Source organism: Xenopus tropicalis, chromosome 2 (genome assembly GCF_000004195.4).
Source record: "Xenopus tropicalis strain Nigerian chromosome 2, UCB_Xtro_10.0, whole genome shotgun sequence".
In the NCBI taxonomy this organism is placed as follows: domain Eukaryota; kingdom Metazoa; phylum Chordata; class Amphibia; order Anura; family Pipidae; genus Xenopus; species Xenopus tropicalis.
In genome coordinates, this window is record NC_030678.2 from 121,046,623 (window position 1) to 121,063,773 (window position 17,151).

At 40.4% G+C, this 17,151-nt stretch overlaps 1 protein-coding gene across 1 annotated transcript; it reads left to right on the forward strand.

The window, feature by feature from the left end:
• Positions 1-14,438: 14,438 nt before the first annotated feature.
• Positions 14,439-16,624, forward strand: gpr183.1 (G protein-coupled receptor 183, gene 1). The gene has a single exon (XM_018091650.2). It carries the CDS (start codon positions 14,490-14,492, stop codon positions 15,573-15,575), a length of 1,086 nt encoding a protein of 361 aa, XP_017947139.1. The 5' UTR covers positions 14,439-14,489; the 3' UTR covers positions 15,576-16,624.
• The last annotated feature ends 527 nt before the right edge of the window (positions 16,625-17,151 follow it).

Consider the following 17,151-nt stretch of genomic DNA (forward strand, 5'->3'; position numbering starts at 1 on the left):
ACTGACCTGTAAAAATATGCGTTTTTGCAGATCATATGGTTTTTACAACTTACAACAAGGGCTGTTTAAAGCTTAAGGCATTGCCATCTAGAAATCAATAAATATGAACCTTATAGATTAGGGTAGGGAATGGAAAACAATACAGATGATGTGCAGTGACTCTAGGTACAGCCACAGGAGACTGCGGATGCCAGCCGTTCAGCTGCTGCTTGGCCTGCTTTATACACAGACTGAAAATAAGCCCCATATAACAGCCTTAAAAAACAAGAAAAGGAGAAGTTAGAAGTACTTCCTCTAAGATGCATATTCACATCAATGCACAACATGTTGTGCACATTTTTTTAATGCAACCATATCATAATACATAACAACACATACAAGTAAAAGTTGAAATAAAATGGAGTGTGTATTTCTGGTGTATTTCTCTAGAAAGAAACATGAATCATGGAGGAACAAAACTCAATAAGGAGACTGATAAAAGGTAAGAGACGAAAAAAAAAGCCACTACAGGAAGCAGAAAGGCAGGGGAAAGATAAACAGATAAAAAGATGCAGTGTTTTACACATTCACTACAGGAAAGAATAGTTTCTCGTGAGTTAGAAGACATGCTATTGTACTTAAAACTAATGTACAAACAAATGACAGTGAGACACTTTTTTCACTTCATATACGAACAACTGTTTAGCATTGAACCCATTAATCCTGGAACATACTAAGTAGATCAATAAACATATGTTTAACTGATGAATGAAAAGTTTTATGCCTTTACAGAAAAGCAATATTAGATGAAACCACAGAAGCTGCTAAAGGGTATAGTAGTGTATAGAGTCCAGTGGAGTCATAGCTTATGTGCAATTTTAATAGATTTGCATAGCTCCCAACTATCCCGATTTTCGCAGGACAGTCCCTCTTTTGACAGCTCAACCCGCAGTCCCAGACTCTTACTGAAAAGTCCCTCATTTACCTTTGATCTCCTGCACTAAATGCTAAAACAGATACAAATTTAATTAAAAGTAGCTTTTGGCAGAGACCCCAGAAAGTTAACAAACTTCAGCTGCACTTAGAAACATTGTTTCTCATATTTAATTAAAGGCTAATGCCAGACGTGGAGTTAGGTGTATATTTTCAGCAAGCCGAAAATCGATTGCCGAAAATAGTGCCGTACACTCCTGCCTGCACCTGAATGAATGGAATATGCTCGGGTGCTCGGGTGGAATACGCTAAACACCCACGGCTGGCATTAGCCAAAAAGTAGCTTTTGGCAGAAATCTTAATGAGAGTCGCCTGCACTTAGAAACATTGTTTCTCCCATTTAATTAAATAAGTGGACTTTTGGCAAAGAGCCCAGAAAGTTAAAAATCCAAACCTGCACTGAGATACAACTGTAACTAATCAGCTAAACAGGTCTCTTGGGGGCACTGAGACTTGCAGCTTAAAGGGCAGTTTCACCTTTTTCAGCAAAACTGTAATAACACATACAACAGGACCCCAAAACCCCCAGAAATGTGTTCAAACTTTAAATAACCTGCCAAATTTAGTCAAATGGGAGTGGTATTTAGGGGGTGCGGTCGCAAAAACGGGTGTGGCGGCATTTATTTTTGTACTTCTTTTCATTTTCAAAATGTTGGGAGGTATGGATTTGGGCAAAATAGATCATCATACTGAATGTTTTGGGGGCCCTAAACTATTGCTGTGGCGCCCAGTAACTTTTAGTTTTTACTGGTGTATGTAGTTAACTATAGGACTCCGAATACGTGAAAATATTCATACAGGTATGGGAACTGTTATCCAGAATGTTTGTGACCTGGGGTTTTTCGAATAAGGGATCTTTCCGTAATCTGGATCTCCATAACTTAAGTCTGCTAAAATTCATTTACATATTAAATAAACCCAATAGGCTTGCTTAAACCTCCGGTTAGGATTAATTATATCTTAGTTGGGCTCAAGTACAAGATACTGTTTTATAATTACAGAGGAAGGGAAATCATTTTTAAAAATTTGAATTATTTGCTTATAATGGAGTCTATGGGAGATGACCTTTCAGTAATTTGTAACTTTCTGGACAAGGGATTTCCATATAAGGGATCCCATACCTGTACAGGTATGGGATCCCTTATCCGGAAACCCGATATCCAGAAATCTCCGAATTACGGAAAGCCCATCTCCCATAGACCCCATTTTAATAAAATAATTCAGATTTTTACAACTGATTTCCTTTTCTCTGTAAAAATAAAACCGTGTTTTGTATTTGATCTCAAATAAGATATAATTAATCCTTACTGGATGCAAAATAATCCTATTGGGTTTAATTACTGTTTTATTGATTTCTTAGCAGACTTAAGGTAGGGAGATCCAAATTACAGAAAGATCCCTTATCCGGAATACCCTTGGTCCCGAGCATTCTGGATAACAGGTCCTATACCTGTACCAGCTTTCTTCTATTTTAAGACATGGGTACCAGTGATGTAACAACTAGTAAAACAATAAAGACGGTAACACTGATTCTTAGAAACAGTAAAAAGAACTTTACTGATAATCTGCTTTCCCTTATATATTCACATATTATTTTCTTGAGTAGATCCGGCATAGTCAATAATCTCCTTCTGGGGGTTACTCACACAGCCGGTGACCAGCCCAGGCATACAGCTTCTCACACTGTTACCTCAAAGGAAATGTCCACTGCCATTGGCCTAACCACTCGAAACTTTGATCGGCGTTGCCTGGGTAAGTAACTCCATACTACTTCTCATGAAGCAAAGAAATTATCTTATCTATTTTATTTATGGGTAGGGAATGAAAAGCCAATACCTCAAGGCACTCTTTTCACATGTCTACCAGGTGCCATCTATGCTCCACCACATAGTGGAGGCCAAAACATCAGGCACTAGGCAGTCCCTGATGTTTTGGTTTCCACGATGTGTTTCATTATTATTAAATACCATTACCTTACATTCACTAAGTAAACAGCCCGAAATACTAAACTTATATGAGTGGCTTTTGAATTTTTTTTTGTTTCAAATCCAAAACATTGGTGTATTGATCAAAGAATATCTAATTAATAATTCTTCACCCAGCTGTCACCTTAGCTGGCCTTCAGGCTGACACGGAAAGTTCCCCCAGCACACCCTTACCTCACCCTTACCTTACCTCCTCCAGCAATTCTTACTCAGTGCACAGCCCAGAGAGTCGGCACTCCCAGCACAGTCCAGCAAAAAACAATCAACCGGCACAGTGAGTGTGATGCAAGCGGGCCTTAGCCCCTGCGTGTTTATTCAAAAATAGCAGCAACATTTCAGGGGCGTACCCCTTCGTCAGGCTGCTATTTTTGAATAAACACGCAGGGGCTAGCCCAACTTGCATCACACTCGCTGTGCCGGTCAATTGTTTTTTTTTTCAGGCTGACACCACATAAGATAAATTTTCCCTGCCCCTTCAGCATCAGAGGCAGTACTGAGGTAAAAGTATACAGTACAAACGTAAATTATGACAGATTCTGTTAATTACTACAAGTGCTGCTGGAACTCACTATTTTCTCACTTTCTACTGGTTCAGCTCCCCACAATCAATAAACACTTTCATAGGCTAATCCACCTTGCCAGCCACTACTCTTCTACCTCTCCACACTGCTAATCTCTACCTCTTCTTTCCAGCATTGGTTTCATATTGGGTTTCACAAAGCATTTCACAACCTAGTTCCTCTAGATCAGTGCTGTCCAACTTCTGTGGTACCGAGGGCCGGAATTTTTCTGACCTACGTGGTGGAGGGCCGATAATGGAAGCCAGTTTTGACTACTCCCCTTTTTGAAACCGCACCCACTTGAAACCACACCCATGCTATCACATGACCATACCCATATTAATGGTTGTAGTACAGCAAAAACCTGCCATACTCTGCCTGCCCTACCCTGCCTGTGTGTGCCATACTCTGCCTTCCCTACCCTGCCTGTGTGTGTCATACTCTGCCTGCCCTACCCTGCCTGTGTGCCATACTTGGCTGGTTTGTGCCATACTTGGCCTGTGTGTGCCATACTCTGCCTGCCCTACCCTGCCTGTGTGTGCCATACTCTGCCTTCCCTACCCTGCCTGCATGTGCCATACTTTCACTGTGTTTGCCATTCTTGGCTGGTTTGTGCCATACTTGGCCTGTGTGTGCCATACTCTGCCTTCCCTACCCTGCCTGTGTGTGCCATACTCTGCCTTCCCTACCCTGCCTGTGTCTGCCATACTGGCACACACAGGCAGCATACAGTGACACAATGCTGCACAATAACAATATATTAAAAAACTTTTTAAAAAACTTTTTAATTGCAGTACCACCTCAGTATATGTTCTTTTTGTAGTGTGCAGGGATTATTTGTTGGTTTCTACTGCTCCTGAGGTGTGAACAGGGGAACAATGGGAGTGATTTCAGCCTGAGCCTGAGGTGTGAACACTGCAGGGGGTGAACAATGCAGAGATTAAAAGGTGTGAACAACACAGGGGATTACATATTTAAACAATACAACCATGCAGGGGGCCAGTTAATCACAGTACTGATAGCATTTAAAGCTTACACAAGAGTAAGCCATAAGGGCTCTGGTACACGGGGAGATTAGTCGCCCGCGGCAAAACTCCCTGCTCGCGGGCGACTAATCTCCCCGAGTTGCCTTCCCCCTGCCATCCCACCGGCGAACATGTAAGTCGCCGGCGGGATGGCAGACGCGGCGGGGCGATTTCGGGAAATCGCCGAAAAAGCCTCGCGAGTCTTTTTCGGCGATTTGCGCGAAATCGCGCCGCCGCGTCTGCCATCCCGCCGGCGACTTACATGTTCGCCGGTGAGATGGCAGGGGGAAGGCAACTCGGGGAGATTAGTCGCCCGCGAGCAGGGAGTTTTGCCGCGGGCGACTAATCTCCCCGTGTACCAGAGCCCTAAAAGCAGCCAGACAGGTGGGGGGCCACACAGAGGGGGGTCGCGGGCCGCCAGTTGGACAGCACTGCTCTAGATCATTTGAAGGTTGAAAAATTAGGAGAATGTCTGGTAGAACATGGAAAATTCTAAGGTTAAGTTCCCTCCTCTCTAATGTGGATTGTGTGCTTTACTTATTCTTTTGCAGCGTAGGTTCTACTGGTGAACCAGTGGAATACAATACAATCATGCCTACATAATTGATGCTTCTGTGTATTTCAGTGATTAGAATGTATTTTACTTTTAGCTCAACTAACACAAATTCTTGGCTAAGCTTAAATGTATGTCAACTGACCAAACTACCGATACAAAGCATATATCATGTTTATGTACCGAGCTTCCTTACAGCTGCTCTTTTTTGCTAAGAAACCTTGCGGTTTGAGGTATTACTAAATTATGACCTAAAAAGCAACACAAAATGTTTTTTGCAACAGGGAACCACTAGACAAAATCAGATATCTCATATTTATCAGAACAGAACATTCTAGAGATAATTTATCATGAAATTGGTGCAAGGTGCAAATTGCCATGTTTTTGGCCCTTCCTCCCTGAGAGTTGCACCTGCCAACGTGAAAGGGGGTGTACTGGAAGAAACCAATGTCACAGGGAGACTCTAGGTCACAACAATTAGTGTTGAATAAACTGGAGAACTACATAGGTCTTGCAGATAAACTCAGAAACAAACTTTATATGCAGTCACCTATCCATCACTTGTTACACAATCCACCATTCAACTGAACAGCACCTGGAAACCAAAGAGTGTTTTGCTTCTTTATCTACCTCCCTTCCTGAGTCTTTCCTTACACAGGGGCCCCCTTGGCTCACATAGGTGATTGTCTCAGGTAGTAGACATGTCCAAAGGGCACAACCTAGCAGAATTGCTGTTAGGATACTAACCCCCCTTCTTCTATACTCCTTGGTGGAGCCTCAGATGCTCTACTAGCTACTCCTAGTGGTCACTGATTAAGGTAAGTTCACAGAAGCTACCATAAAATTACCTGGCTTGTCTAAGAGATATAGTCAGGACTGTCACCTGGGTTATTATCTCAGGCATTGGATCTTAGGCCCTTGGGGACTTCAGTTCATTAGCCAAAGAGACCAGGGCAGAGTACGCTTACATTACTGTTTACATTAAACATCAGTTTCAAAATTGTCACAGAGTTTAATACATGAAAGAGTAATTGTAATTTAGTAGAAAATAAGAAATGTCTTTTGAGCAGAGAGCACGAGCCAATCACAGTCCTTTCATAGCGCTTCTGTTAATACTAACTAAATGTCCTGTTGATGTGTAAGCATAATGAAACCCACTGCTTGCTACTATAAAGCATAAAAAGCTCTATAGTGTAGGCTATAATCTAAAGTTAAAGAAAAACTATACTCCCAGAATGAATACTTAACCAACAGATAGTTTATATTATGTTAAGTGACCTGTTAAAGAATCTCACTAAACTGGAATAAATATATCAGTAAATATTGCAAAAGTCAGAACTCTGTCCATTAATTGGCTGATGTGGCCTAGCATGTATTTGTGCCTTGGCTTGTCTGTGTGCACTGTGAATCCTTCTGTTTAATAGTGAAGCCACATCTGCAAGCGCTCTCCCCCAGGTAACTCCACATCATTTCTCAATGCTTTGTTTCTACCCCTACACTTCACTCATTATACCCCCTTTTGCATAGTTTTTGTATAATATGCTTTTGTAAAAGGGTATAAGCCCCCCACCACCAATCCCTTGGTTTGGATTTTGACTTCTGAGAGTGTAGAATCCATGTATCATGTCAAATAAACTTCATGTCTTTACCTCAAGTGATCCCTAGTTTCAGAATTTCCAGAACATCTGTATAAATAAACGTCAACCATATTTTTGTCTTAGGGAAAAGCAGGCCTGTTCTGGAACAGCATATAATAACCAAATTAACTCAGTTCACAAACTAAAGGAAGAAGCCTTTTTACCATGGATTTTTTGTATTGCTGCCCTTTACTTGCTATCTCTAAGAGTTTTCTGTTGGGCAGGATTTTTTGTTAGGTGGCTGGGCTTCTCTTCTGAGAAGTTGCTACAAATGCCAAGTACATACAATTATACTAAAATGTGTCAGTGGTTATTGTGGCCTTCAGTTCCTGCTGTAGTAGTAGTAGTAAGGTAATTTATATATTTTTTTATAGACAGGCCTAAAAAGAAGATTAACACTTTAAACCACCACAGTGGTTTTAGGGTTCTGTCACTTAGCTCTGCGCTTAACACTTGATTTGAGGCTTTTGGCACAAGGGCTATAAATAGGGGTAGACAGGGAAGGCACCAACACTGGGTGTAATGGGGGGGGGAGTGTAAGAACAGGGGGAGCAATTAGCTGGGAAAGGATTTAGCAACAAGCAGCAAGGGCGAGTGAGTGATCAGTGTAGATGGCGTGTTGGGCTGGTTTACCCCAAAATGACATGCCCCCAATCAGATTACACCATTCCATAGCATTCCAGAAATACTTCACAGAACGGTATGGCACCTATGCCTTTAAAGTGATACTGACAGCAAAAAACTACTCTTTAAAATATTAACGTAAATTAAAAGATAACAATAGGTTATGTTGATCGTTTTTCACTGATAGGGCTGCTTTTGTAAGTAATTGTTTTTGTAAGCAATTGTAAATTCCTAAACCTGACTGTCCCTTCTCACCTGTCAGTTATAGCTTCTAATGCTAACGGCCTCCTGCTGCACAAATATGGCAGCCCCCTCATAGAGGAACATGGGGGATCGGATAGGGAATGTAAAGGCATTGGGCAAATACATTTATGATTAAATAAATAAATATAAATTGCATGCAAAGACAATGTTAGTATAAATGTAAAAAATGTCTAATTTGTGGTGTCAGTATCTCTTTAAAGGTGATAAATTTCAATCTGCCATCCGACCAATAAGGTAGTGCTAGTTTGTAGTGTTAGTTAACTACTAAAAGGCCATTGTGCCAAAGAAAAAACATTCACCTAGGGCTTTTTAAAGGTGCTGAACTTTAATCTGCCATCATTTTACCCCCCAAAAAACACCCGTCCCATCTGACAATCAAATTTTGTTTCTTCATAGAGGACATTTACTAATCCACGAATTCGAATGGGAAAAATTCGGATTGGAAACGAACATTTTGCGACTTTTTCGTATTTTTTGCGATTTTTTCGTCGCCGTTACGACTTTTCCGTAAATTGTCGCAACTTTTTAATAACTGTTACAACTTGCGCAAATTGTCGCGACTTTTTCGTAGCCGTTACGATTTGCTTGTATATTGTCGCGACTTTTTCGTATTGAGCGCTCGTAAACGGCGGGCAAACCTTTCAGACTTTGCATGATTTTGGAAGCCTCCCATAGGACTCAATGGCACTCTGCAGCTCCAACCTGGCCCAAGAAAAGTCACCATACCGAAGCCTGAATGAATCCGAAACTTTCGGACTCGGCGCGACGGCTACGAAAAAGTCGCGAAAATTGGCGCAAGTCGTAATGCTACGAAAAAGTCACGACAATTTACGAAAAAGTCGTAACGGCTACGAAAAAGTTGCGTCAATTTACGAAAAAAATTGCAAAATACCGATCGTTACGAAAAAACCACATTTGGACGCTTTTTGGACGTTCGTGGATTAGTAAATGTGCCCCTAAGTATCATATGTTATCAATGTCTACCAGCTTTAGCCCTGAATTTTGTATGTTACACTGATAATTGTAATGAATGGGAGAGGAAATGTACGTAATGACAAGATCAGTGTATTCTTAAAGGAATAGTTCAGTGCAAAAATTAAACTGTGTAAAATGGATAGACTGCACAAAATAAAAAATATTTGTAATATAGTTAGTTATAATCTATTAAGGCTGGAGTGGGCAGATATCTAACATAATAGCCAGAACTCAACTTCCTGCTTTCAGCTCTCTAACCTCTTAGTTAGTCAGTGACTTTAGGGAGGGGCACATGGGACATACCTGTTCAGTTAGTTTGTGAGCACGCAGGTCAGATTCAAATGCAAACTAACTGAACAGTTATGTCCCATATGGCCCCCCTTAAGTCACTGATTGGTTACTGACTGCTAACAGGTTAGAGAGCTATAAAGGAGGAAGGGGAGTTCTGGCCATTATGTTAGACATCCATTCACTGCAGCCTTTATATATTACATTTTTGCCTAACTAACTATATTGCAAATATTTTTTATTTTGCGCAGTCTATCTATTTTACCCAGTTTCATTTTTACACTAAACTGTTTCTTTAAGGTGGCCATACAAGCTACAATTATGATCTTTCCCACGACTATCGACCGTAGAAAAGATTGTTCCTCCACTCTACTAACATTAAGAACTGAATCGTCAGATATGCAGGTAAAAACAAAGAATTCTTACCCCTATCTGACAATTCAGCATTAACCTTTATGTTCAGGCACCTTCAAAGGCGCCCAAATGAAAATTTTCAGACCTGCATGATTGACAACCAATATCCAAGGCTTTTACCGATATCAGTTGCTTCGTCTCCCACCATACTCACCGATTATCAGTGCGCCTATGGCTACCTTTAGACAAACTTTGCTTATTAAGCTTGTTGCTGCCTTCCCTTGTTGTCTCTGTAAGGGTCACTTCATCTCTTTTTATTTTAGGTCAGTTTTATGGAAAGCCCACAAACCCATTTTAATTTTACATCATACCAAAAGGTACATTTAAGGTAAACATTACTATTAGTTATATTACTGAAGCTAAAACAATTGTGTCTACTCTGCTAAACGTAGTTGTTTTGCTTCTACAAACACTAACACGCTAAACATATCTTGAGAGAGATGGTAATGATAACATTTGAAAAAAAAAAAAAAAAAGCATTGCTTCTTACCACAGGAACAGGAAGCCACTCAGTATCTGGTTAGAGTAATGTGCACACAAAAATATTTTCGCCCTAACCACAAAAGAAATCACATTGGTGCAATTGGCAGAGGAAATAAAAAGGTTACTACTCCAAGTTTGTTTTAAGTTTAAATGTCTTGCAACCTGCACATTGTTCCACTCTCAATACAAAGCCAGGACCTGCCCCTGTAACCAGTAAGAGCCTTTATATCTTTTATATATTTTTTTTATTGAGTACAAAAAATGTTTTATTGCTAATGTCAGTTCTATACATTTTAGGTGATTTTTTTCACATATTAACAGAACAAAGAGGGTATTTATTGTAAGTTGGCAGCTTGTTTATCTGTGGACTGTTGAAAGAGATATAAAGGAATAGGGAGATATAAAGGAATAGGGAGATATAAAGGAATAAGGAGATATAAAGGAATAGGGAGAATTTTGTTCATATTTATTGATATTTATTAAACTGCAGTCTCAGAAGGGTTTGTGGCTGTTGTTGCAAACATTTCCAATTAATTTTTAATCAATCATTTAATAAATCCTGGGCACCATTACCAACTCAAGTTGAAAGTGCAAAAGGCAATATTGGAGGTCATTTATAAACACTGGTCAAATTGGCACTTGGGCCAAGGCTTTTGTGCATACCCATGCTCCATAATGTAGATCAGTGTTTTTCAACCTTTTTTGGGCAAAGGCACACTTGTTTCATGAAAAAAATCACGAGGCACACCACCATTAGAAAATGTTAAAAAATTTAACTCTGTGCCCAGCAGCAGTGCCCCCCTAGTACACTGGTGCCCAGCAGCAGTGCCCCCCTAGTACATTGGTGCCAAGAGCAGTGCCCCCCTAGTACATTGGTGCCCAGCAGCAGTGCCCCCCTAGTACATTGGTGCCCAGCAGCAGTGCCCCCCAGTACATTGGTGCCCAGCAGCAGTGCCCCCCTAGTACATTGGTGCCAAGCAGCAGTGCCCCCCTAGTACATTGGTGCCCAGCAGCAGTGCCCCCCTAGTACATTGGTGCCCAGCAGCAGTGCCCCCCTAGTACATTGGTGCCCAGCAGCAGTGCCCCCCAGTACATTGGTGCCAAGAGCCAGCCCCCCTAGTACATTGGTGCCCAGCAGCAGTGCCCCCATAAGTCAGTGTGCCCCGTGGCCCCCCCTAATACATTGGTGCCCAGCAGCATTTTACTTCTGCTCTTCGGCGGCTTCAGCAGCATCTTCCCCTCACGCGCGCCGCCTCTGCACTTCTGCCTACACGCGACCGCACACAGGCCCTTTTATAACGTTGCGCCCCGTGCGTACTGACGTCACCCGTACACACGGGGCGCAACCAATGACAGGGCCCGGATTTTATTAAAGTACTTTGAAACTTTGAAAGTAAAAATTGCGGCCCTGCCTACGGCACACCAGGCAACATCTCGCGGCACAACAGTGGTTGAAAAACGCTGATGTAGATGAAGTATCTATCTTTTTTATACTTGTTTATATTACTGGATATGCATTTTTGCTCTTTCCAGTTTTGGTTGATTTAGGTTTCTATTATGCTTCACTTATTGCTCAAGTGTACATGTACCTTCAAATATAAGATGTTTGATCAGAACACATGGAGCTTTGCTTTAGTGGCAGAGAACCTACAATAAATCACTGTTCATACAATGATTAGAATGCTACGTGTCACGCCTGCTGGATTTTCATATACTTGATGAATTTACCAATAAAATAGAACACTTCCAGTTTAAGTGCACTGTTGAATTATTTTCAAAAATGAACTCTTTGCCTTCGCACTTTTGCAGCAGGGACATTACCAGTTAAACTTCACAGTATTGTCTGATCATTTTCCATTTAAAATTTTCTTTAAAGGAACAGCTCAATGTAAAAATTAAACTGGGTAAAAAAAGACAAACTGCTGAAAATAAAAAATGTTTTCAATGTAGTTAGGCAAAAATGTAATCTATAAAGGTTGGAGTGGGCAGATGTCTAACATAATAGCCAAAACACTACTTCCTGCTTTCAGCTCTCTGACTTCTTAGTTAGTCAGTGACTTTAGGGGGGACCACATGGGACATAACTGTTCAGTTAGTTTGTGAGCAGCAGGTCAGATTCAGATGTAAACTAACTGAACACTTATGTCCCATATGGCCCCCCACAAGTCACTGATTGGTTACTGACTGCTAACAGCTTAGAGAGCTAAAAAGGAGGAAGTAGAGTTCTGCCCATTATGTTAAACATCAGCCTTTATAGATTACATTTTTGCCTAACTAACTATATTGAAAACAATTTTTATTTTGTGCAGTCTATCTATTTTTACACTGAACTGCAACATTAAACTATCCACACTGTTTAAAGACCATCGTACATTAAGGTTTGGTATAGATTTAAACTCTTACTGACACGCTACACAATACACTAAACAATCAACATAATGGCTAGTTGCCTATGTAAGACCAAATACATAAAACAGTAACAGTAACTTGAGTGTATGAGACTAATGGGGCTAGGGCTCTCAGGAGACCAGTTACAGTTTACTGGGAAACTAACAATATGTCTAGCCTCATGTGGAATTTCAAAATTTAATATTAAAAAAATCCATTTGCTCTTTTAAAAAATGGTTTTCAGTACAGCACTATTAACTGATGCATTTTGAAAAATATAAATGTTTTCCTGTGACAGAATCCCTTTAAAAAAACGGGGACTAGACTAAATCCCTCCCTCTGGTGGGGTCTCATAGTAATGTTCTGGTCTGTGTACTGTGTGCATATTTTATGCATGTATAACTTACCTGTGATAGTTTTGTGTCATTATTTATTTTAAAGTCTGAAAACATGTTCCCTCTAAATATGAGGTGAATTTGCCCAATCTTCCACCCACCAACTGGGCTTTTGTGTAAGAACAAGGATAATAACATGATCCAACCCAAATACGTTTTTTTTTGTAACTTTGCTGTGAATTATAGAGGACCTTCCTTAATGTTGTTCTACAAAGAGATCAGAGAGTGAACCAACAAAGCCTGAAAACTTCTTCTCTATGATCAGGGGTCAACTTGCCGAATTTTCCTCCCACCCCCTGAAGGAGGCAATAAATAATTTAACCCCACATAAGATGAGGAGAGTCAACTAACTGCCTTCTACCTTAACCCAAGTGGGGCAGGTGGTAATGTGAAAAATTAGTTATCATGTTCTGTGTAACCGCTCCATCACAAAGTGTAAGTGTGGGCAGGTAATGATTATCTCTTGGTGTTGCCAAACCAATACTGTAAAGTGAGGGGGTAATTAACTAATCCCAACATAGCTGTAGACTAAGGAATGAACAAGTAAAAATATGGCCTCCTTAGGTACCATTTAGGAGTTCTTACATAAACATTTTCCAGTTAAATCATTGGTTAGAATTGTGATCTTTTTTATTGGGGCTAATAGAAAAATCTGATGTGTAAATTGTATGAAAGATTTGCCATCTGACACAATGTCGGGAGGGAGCGCTGCATGATGCGTGTGCTTCCGCTGAGATAAAATCTGATGGTGTCGGACAGACTTTTTTCTAATTGAAATACATTGACTTTATCTGATCTGACTTACATTAGGGCTAAACTACACAGGATATTTTGATTAAATTTTGTGGGTAAGATAAAATCTGATCACCATATCCCATGGAGTTTAGCCCTTAGTGTAAAGCTACAAGTAGATGCTGAAAACTGTGCTATTTCTGCCTCAAAAAAACAGAACTAGTTTATCAAAAACAAATAAGAATAAAACCTGCAGAAAATAAAAAATGAAGATTGCAAATTGTCTTAGCATTCTGCTGTCCTCCCACTTATAAGAGTATTTTTTAAGGTGAAACCCCTTTAAGCCACTCTAATTCTCACCAGTGCATCAGATTTCTCTGTAAGAGAAAAAAGGAACACAGAAAATACCTCCATTTCCCACTGCATTTAATCTGTCTGTTCCCACATTCAAAGCTCATCTACTGACCACATACATTCTGTTCTGCTATATGTACATGCAACCACATACATCCCCCTTGTGGCTTACCAGGTACAAAATATTCTTAACACATTAGGGTTCTTGCTAATAGTGCTTAATGTCTCAATGAAGAAACAAGGCAAACATACTATAGTACATTTATTTTTAAAACACCATAGCCTGTAGATGTCTACAGGTCACGCCATGCTTCCTCAGGAGCAGATCATTTGCCAATGTTGGGCATCTGCCCTTTAAAGACCCCATTGACAAGATATCTTTTCCTAAGGAAGCATGGTGTGATCCTGGTATGATCCTGCACTGAGCGGTGATACTGTATCCCTATGAACATACTGCATCCTGACTTGCTCTGGGTTCTGCATACAGCCCTTTGTTGGGGAATACTTATAGTGCTAAGCTTTATCATTAGGTTAGGGACATCTCTGATTGGTTGGCAGTGTGCAATTTGCTGTTTATTAACATTGGATGTATTTGCCCTTAAGCTGACACTGACAATCACACACTTTCTCATAGTATTTTGCATATTGTCTGGATACCCATATAGAGGAGAAAAAGGAAGGCAGCTGCAAGGGAATGCTTCACCTAATGATCTGGATTGGTTAAGTGTTGATTATTTTTTATATTTTTAGCAAACTGTAAACTTGGAATTTGAAAGGAAATTATGAAATCAGTGTCCCCTTTCATTGTTGTTTGATTTCTAAAGGCTAACGTTATGGTACATGTCCTTTGTTCCCAAACAGATTTCCTCACTCAGTTTTCCTGGCACCATGGATTCTGCCTGGGCTAATGTTTCCGACAGCAATGGAAGCAGCTGTGAGGTACACAGTAATCAGAGAGCAGCACAAACCATCTTCACTGTGTATTATTTTATCGTTTTTATCATTGGTTCTTGTGGGAACATTCTTGCTCTTCACCTTACATTTAAGAGAGGAAAAAAAGTAAACTCAACAGACATCTATCTGATCAACCTGGCTGTGTCTGATGCCCTGTTTACTCTTGCTCTGCCCGGCAGAATTACTTATTACATCTTAAATTTCCACTGGCCTTTTGGAGACAGCTTATGCAGAATAACAGCCTTTATTTTTTATACCAATACATATGTTGGGATTTACTTCATGACCTGCGTGAGTGTTGATCGTTATATCGCTGTGGTACATGCACTTCGGTTTAGTAAGCTAAGGAAAACATGCTGTGTTAAATACATATGCCTTCTGGGTTGGTGTATTGTGGTCCTCCAGACAATGCCACTGCTGTTTAGACCAATGACAAAAGAAAATAAAAATACAGTGACATGCATGGAATATTTCAACTTTGAAGATGTCAATCACCTGCCAGTTCTTCTCTTGCTAGCTTGCATCTTCGGCTATGGAACACCATTTGGCATCATTCTGTTCTGCTATATGTGCATCAGTATGAGACTGTGTAAAGCTGCAAAGAACAACCCCATAGCAGACAAAAATGGGCAATATAACCGAGCATTCAATGTAATCATGATAGTGCTGATTGCCATTGTCCTGTGCTTTACTCCATACCACATCAACATCATTCAGTTCATGGTCAGAAGTCTCATTCGCCAGCAGACTTGCTTGGATAATAAAGCTTTCAAGATGTCGCTTCAGATCACTGTTGCTTTTATGAACATGAATTGTTGTGTAGATCCCATCATTTACTTTTTTGCATTTAAAGGATACAAGAGAAGAATTTTAGGCTTATTTAAAATGTATGTCTCTGGTCCATCTGTGACATATTCAGAAAACCAAAGCACCAGTCAAAATCAAGGCGGTACTGTCTTAGTAGAGCTGTAGTTCTGCACGGAACCAAGCCAATGGAGATGCTACAGCTCACAAACTTAGTATTATTTTTGTGATATTCATTTTGTAACAAGTAAAGCTTAAAGTAAAGCATTAGTATTCATTGCCTCTAAGAAAGGATAACTAGTACCCATTACTGGCACCGGTACATCTGTCTATATTTAAGGTTGCAAAGGAAACATTTAGCAGTCCTAGGAAAAATGTTGGCACAAAATTTTGGGTCATAACATCAACCCTGTGCAATCATCCCAGTTCAGGCAAAAAGCAAGATGAAATAATGCATAGTAGCCAATCTGTTATTAAGTGATATGTTTTAAGGATGGATACCCATTGGTAAATAAAAAAAACTGATCCCATCAGATTTAACAGGTTATATTCTGAATCTTTAACTTGCTTTGTGTTCATTTTAACACAGGCTCATTAATTTCTAAGCCTTAATGACTCAAGGTGTGTTACGGTTCAGCACTGCCACTCTAACACCCCATAGAACCAAATGGCGTTTGACACTTAAGAACAGTTGAAAGTATTTTGAAGAATTAAAAAGTTGATCTGCTTTAATAAATATGTAGTTTATTAAACAATTTGATTATCAAGATAGTGTTAATTTGCTTGCAATCTGTTGGTATTTCCCAGGCCAGGCCCAGCTTAAGTGGTCCCCGAGGCACCGATGACCCCTCCACCACAGTGAAGTAATGAGCAAGGGGGGTAGGGTTGTTAAGGAGTGGGGGACTGTGCAGGGACAGTGGGTTGCAATAGAAGCATTGCGCAGTGGTGAGGAGTGCATCAAATCCATTGCTCATCGCATTGCTGAACTAGTGGTAGACAAAAAGCTGAACTAGGGGTACACAGAAAAGTAATGTGTCTAGCTCCCCTCTGTTGTGCCCTAGGCACATATCTCTTCTGCCTAATGGTTAGCAATAAATGGCACTCAAATAATGCATGCTTTGTGTTTGAGTCTTTGCTGTAAGTCTGCTGGGCATACACGCACCGATAATATCGTACGAAAGCTCGGTGAGGCGACCGAAATCGCAGGAGGCTGCTGATAAAAGAAAAAGATTTTGATTGGGCGCCATAGAAGGCGCCTAAACAAAATCTGCCTTCAGGGCTGAATCAGCAGAAGGAGGTAGAAATCCTATTGTTTCTACCTCCTTATCTGCTGTTTCAGCCCTGACCATTAGTGGCGGATTAGAACGATCTTCCGTGCGACCGATGGTTGCATGAAAGATCAAAAATCGCCACGTGTGTGGCCACCTTACAATACCTGCCCCTTCACTTCCATTTGATTCTATAAATTACATGCAGTGATCCCTGGTTATTGCTCAAAAACACGTCCTTCTGCATTTTTAGCAATTACCAAGGATCACTACTTGTGTTTTAGAACAGAAGTGAAGGGGAAGGTATTGTCGAGAGCTTCATTGCCGGGTGATGAAGCAACATGTCTGACATCGTCCTACAAGACCAATATAGAACTGCAGATTGAGCAAATTTATCCATGCATCTAATGCACACAGCACAGAAAAGGAACCATTAAACTGATATTTAACAACATTCATATTTTTTTCCATGATTT

Bases quoted from the DNA above. Each gene is read 5' to 3' on its own strand.
- gpr183.1 (XM_018091650.2), top strand. From the start codon at position 14,490: ATGTCCTTTGTTCCCAAACAGATTTCCTCACTCAGTTTTCCTGGCACC.